At 39.8% G+C, this 5,692-nt stretch overlaps 1 protein-coding gene across 1 annotated transcript; it reads right to left on the minus strand.

Moving 5' to 3' along the window:
- On the minus strand, positions 1 to 3,434 carry pirt (phosphoinositide interacting regulator of transient receptor potential channels). Its single transcript, XM_089019594.1, has 2 exons — positions 3,342 to 3,434; positions 1 to 411 (listed from the first exon to the last, which is right to left on the minus strand). Exon 2 carries the CDS (start codon positions 403 to 405, stop codon positions 1 to 3), a length of 405 nt encoding a protein of 134 aa, XP_088875720.1. The 5' UTR covers positions 406 to 411; positions 3,342 to 3,434.
- Positions 3,435 to 5,692: the final 2,258 nt, after the last annotated feature.

The following is a 5,692-nucleotide window of genomic DNA, read 5'->3' on the forward strand; positions in this document are numbered from 1 at the left end:
TCACACGTTGAAGGCGGGCTGGCGGTGGAAGGTGAGCGGTTTCTTCAAAGCTCGCCGCCGGTTTTCCCTGGTAATGGGGATGAGCACCACGCCCACCACAAAAACCATCAGGCCGATGGAGAGCAGGGCGGGACCCAGGATATTGCTAACCTTGCGGCCGTGGCCGGCAAAGTAAAGGCCGCTGATGATGACGCCGCATGCCAGGAAGCCGCCGCCCGTCGACATGAAGTGGATGGGGAACCAAAAGACCTGGCGGCGGTCAGGCGGCGTCTCGGCCGTCCACATTGAGTCGCTGCGGGAGAGACTAAAAATGGTACTTTCCGTGCGGCTGGGCGGCGTCAGATGGTCGCGCGACTGAGACAGCGTGCGTTCGCCCAGGGCGATCTTTTCGGGGCTGCCGGCCATCACGTCCTGCGTGAAGAAAAGAGAATAATGTGTCTGAGAGTTTTGAAAGGTGCTTCTAAATAAAATTCTCATTCACTGCCATTCACGAATGTATTTGGGAATTGAAAATATGACGTAGAGCGCCATTCCTGAATGAGTTCAGGTTTTGCGTTTTTTATTATGCTTGGGTGCCGATAAAGCGCTGGCCAGACCTTTGGCAGTGTTTTTCCCTTCCACAAAGGGGCAGCCTTTCCCCTTATTTCCACGTTAGCGCTTTCTTCCAGCTTCAGCTGTTGTTAAAGCACTATATAAATGAATATGTCTTGTATTTTGGACAGCCGCCCTCATTTCAAGCTCATATAACTCCAGCCCAATATAATTTAGGAAATAACTTTTTTTGTCTGATGAAAGAAGAGAGTCTAAGGTTTCCTACGCTGCATTGAATGTTTAAGTAGTCCTAAAACTCAATATTCTGTGTGTAGATGAAAAGCTTTCTTCAGCCGTCATCTGTATTTGAAGGTGTCGGCCGTTTCGCTTCTCATCCAAGAGGCTTCGTCAGCAAACTAATTGTTTTTGCTGGTAGCTCTGGACTGACGATCCCTACTGTAGGGATATATAGGGCCAGAGCTACCAACAAAAAAAATAGTTAGCTGACGAAGCCTCTTTGATGAAAAGCGAAACGTCCGACACCTTCAAAGAAGTACAGATGACGGCTGAAGAAAGCTTTTCATCGATGGACCACTCCTGTACGACTGAGAGCTTACACAGACATATTCTGTGTGTGTATTCAAGTGACAATGACAAAAACCCTGGCACATTTTTGCACGTCTGGCTGGGAATGTATTATTATTATTAATGTCTAAACTGATTTTTTTCAAAATGGTGGGTAACACAACGGCTCTCCCTGGTGGTATGTGAAAGAATCATTGAATTCATTGCCATTTTCAAAGCTATTTTGTTAGCTATGTCCAGATCTTCTGGAGCTTTTCTAGATTTTCAATTTTCTCGTAATCAATATTCGAACCAACACGATCTTTTGACCCAAAAGCGAAATCGCTATATTTTTTTAAATATTGGATTTTTTTTTGCATGGGAGTTTACCTAGCATATAAGCATATAAACTAATGCATTTTCCACATTTGACTTCACTTAATAAAAGACCAATACTTCAAAAAGTATCTGAAATGAAACCCAAATTGAATGTGGTGTTTTTACCTGGTATTTGTTATTCTCTCGATGAACTACTTAATCTTTTGAAATGATTACCACTCACTTTTTATGAGCCTCCATCCTACATAGTCTCCTTTCTACCATTTATTTTTGTGTATGAGGGGCTAAAATCCATCCCACTTCCAACATGGTGCAATTTATCCCCTCATAATTCATGATAGAACCACAGGTTCACTATCACCAATTCTTTGTCTTCTACTTAAAAGCTGTGCTGATCTTCAAACTGGATGGTTGCAATGCCTCCATCTACTGGCAGGTTTAGTCATTCCAGCTACACAGAGGCTGATTTTCACAGAAAAGCTTGGCGAGGCATTGAGAAACAACTACAGTGAGACCTCAACTTACTAACACCTCAACTTACAAACGTTTTGTCTTACAAACGTCAAATTTATGAAAATTAAACCTTATAATAAGCACTATTTTCATAATACACACCCACCACGGCTGGCGGAGTGATCTTCATCGGAAGCACACGACCGAACAGCACCAGAGTTTAAGTTACCAACAGTCCTTATGGAAGGTGACTCTCCTTCCATAAGCCATCAACGACCATCAAAAAGGTAAATGAAACTTTATTTTACAGCAGTTTATTTCTTACAGTCGTCATGTAATGCGCCTCTCTTTCCAAACAGCAACTCCCTTTGACCTTCGACCTGCAACGCCATTCCATCAAGCCATAAATGACCATCACAAATGCAAATAAAGTGATTTTATGATACAATGCAGTGTATTTCTTTCATTACAATACAATAGCATGTATTATACATAGAATAAGGTATGTTGTGTGTAGTTTTAAGGCTTTAAGGATTTAGTTGAAAAGTATATTTTATGGAAACCCGGGAACGGATTATTCCCATTTTAATGGTTTCCTATGGGAATTTTTTTTTGAGATACACACTTTTCGCCTTACACACTCTGTCTGGGAACCAATTAAGTTCGTAAGTTGAGGTCTCACTGTACACTATATTCGAATATTAAAATGCATTAGAAGTTGTGGGAAATGGTTGCATTCGAGTCTACCGCTCAAGCCCTTTTCATCCTGATAATGCAACTCACACTGTGTGACATGAATTCAAATCAATAGAAATCATTGAGTTCATTTTGAATGAATGAAAATAAAGTATCAGCGTAAATAAGAATACGGAAACCAAGCATTTTGCATTAATTCATTGGTTACGAGGCACTCGAGGCCTTCATAGAACAACTTTGTCAACTCTGCTTCTTAGTTCATTTACTCTGTTTGATGGTCTCTCATATTTGGAGTAAGAATGTAGTAAAAATACAAAACAAGTTAGAGTTCAGCACCCTCCGATAACACATATTTGATGGATTAAAAAAACTGCTCATACTTATGAATTTTGGGGGCAGCCAACCTATGTTTTTCACGGGTTGGTGGTAAATTCCTACTTCTCCCCCACTCCAAAAAAGATGCAATTGAAATCAATTGAAATCCCATGTAGAGGAAGCCCAAAGAAGAAAATTGTCGACGGGTTTCATGGATGAAAATCAACTCCAATGGCACAAATGGCGTCAACGTCCATTGAAAAAGGAGGTCAAACTTTTCCATGTCATCAACGGTGAATTGAAGAAGCAAAAACATCTCACTGATATCGTCCTTACCACCATCATCATCATCAATCACCATCATCATCCGCACTTGGATTCTCTTAGCATTAGCAGTGAATCTCAATTTAGACTTGCACGAAGAGGAAGAATTATGGTGTTACCTTTGAAAAAAAGTTGCCGTAAAGCGTCTTGGCGGGTCTTCTCGGAGCATCAGAAAATCCTGACGATGTTTGGAAAAGGCGGCGGGCATTGGAAAGTGCTGAAAGGCTTCGTGTTATGGCAGCATCCCGCCCTCTTCCCTCCTTCACCTCCTCCTCCTCCTTTCCTTTGGCACTTGGCGCCCTGGAGGAGGTCCATGAACCTTCCCGCCAAGGCATCAACTGTGGGGATGGCAGCGTGTTATAGAAAATGACATACTTTGTATTATTATTGATCCTCAGAGAGCCTTCAGCGAATGTGAATATTGTATGTGTGTGTGGATGGAAGGGGGATCATCCCAATATGATGCTGACACACATTGCCTTCACACACTAACACACATACAGTGCACACCAGCTTTATATTTTTCTATATTTTCACACGAATGCGCGTAAACATCTATAGTTTAAGTTGATATTTGCAGGATGTTTGTATTTTTTTCCTAAATTGTATTTTTTTATGTTGTAATTTGTGGACACACAAAAAAGTGACAAACATCCTTGGAGTCGTTTTTGTGTTATTTGTAGTTCTTGTATTTTTAACTTCAAATTTTCAATAGAAATGCTACTTTTGGATTAAATATTTTTTTTCAAATATATTTAGCATTTGATTTCAGTATTTCAGTGTGCTTCACAAGCACACACTCAAGATATCATAGCTGGAACAAGCTCCAAATACTGCTAAAGTTCCATGAGTTCCACCAGAGGGAAGCACTGTCATTCAAATAAATTGCAATATGGGCTATAGTATTTGTGATTATGAATTCTAATAAAGTCGAGTGTAACAAATTAACACACTGGAAGATATTTTTAAGGGTATACACGATAAAAGAAAGACTTTTGAAGGGTGGAATAAGTGCCCCACCAATAAAACACCTTTGGCCAAAGCATTCTAGCCAAAAGGTAATCAGAGCTGCAGTGTTAACACGGTTTAGCATGATCTTATTCAATAAAAGAACGTTCTAATAATACCTATGTAGCTTTCTATCTATTTGAGTTATTAGCTCGCTAGCTTTCTTTTTATTTATTTGAGTGATTAGCTAACAAGCTAGCTTTCTATCAATTTGAGTTGTTAGCTCGCTAGCTGACTTTCTGTCTATTTTAGTTGTCAGCAAGTTAGCTGGCTTTCTACCTATTTGAGTTATTAGCTAGTTAGCTAGCTTTCTATCTATTTGAGTTATTAGCTGGTTAGCTAGCTTTCTATTGGAGTTATTAGCTAGCTAACTAACTAGCTTTGTATCTACATGTATTTGAGCTATTAGGTCGCTAGCTGGATAGCTCTTTATTTGAGTTATTAGCTAGCTAGCTAGCTTTCTATCTATCTATTTGAGTTATTTCTGGGTTGAGTGAAGGCTGGTGCGTGTGGCTGCTGCTGCTCACCCACTGAAAAACTCCTGTGACTGTGAAGTGACCTTGGGAGTTTTGAAAGGCGCTTGGAAATTAAATGTATTATTATTATTATTATTATGTATGATTGGGGAGTTGATCTGGTTTCCATGGCAACTAGGCTACACAGCCTCGGGCTAATTTGTTAGCACATCACCGCCATCGAATTGACAGAAAAACATCCCCTTGATTAACTTCAAATGCTAATTCCTTGGCTAGCAATCAAAGCTATTGATCACTCGGGTTGCAGTGCACTTACATCACCATGGCAACAAAGGTCACCTTGGCATCTTTGAAAGCTAACTGTACCTTCCGGCTGCTTCGATCACAGTTTGAAAAAAATGAAGTGCTATTGAATTGAATTTGCGGAAATGGGCCAATAAAGGCCTAGCTTGAGCCGCTGCACGTGATTTTTTTTTTCTTCACTTTTTATAACAGGAGCAAAAAAACGTTTTAATGTCGCCATTATGGAACTTGTGCATGCGCGTGTGTGTGTGTTAAATTTTGTGGGGGGGAGGGAAATATTTTTGTTCATTTTGAAATGAGTGTTGACATGTGAGTTCTCACCTCATGCTCGTTTCGCAAAACACTCCAAAGTGAAAACAGGAATTCTAAATATGCAAGATAATTCTCAGATACCTTGTGTCGAGTTATAATAATAATAATAATAATAATAATAATAATAATAATAATAATAATAATAATAATAATAATAATAAACATCATTTAAAAGCGCCTTTCAAAACTCTCAATGACACTTTACAGTCACAGGATATTTTCTTCTGCGGTTGAGCAGCAGCAGCCAGTTTTGGAATAGCCTGAAGAATTTTAGTTGATTTCTGCCAAGTGAAGAATTTCCGATGATGTTAGCATTTTGCGCCGTTGTGGATCATGAACAAGGCTGATTGGATTTGTTCCAAAGCAAAGCA

This window comes from Hippocampus bargibanti, linkage group LG17, assembly GCF_051943395.1.
Source record: "Hippocampus bargibanti isolate YZ-2025 linkage group LG17, ASM5194339v1, whole genome shotgun sequence".
NCBI lineage: Eukaryota > Metazoa > Chordata > Actinopteri > Syngnathiformes > Syngnathidae > Hippocampus > Hippocampus bargibanti.

Coding starts and splice junctions, on each gene's coding strand:
- pirt (XM_089019594.1), bottom strand. CDS start 405: ATGGCCGGCAGCCCCGAAAAGATCGCCCTGGGCGAACGCACGCTGTCT.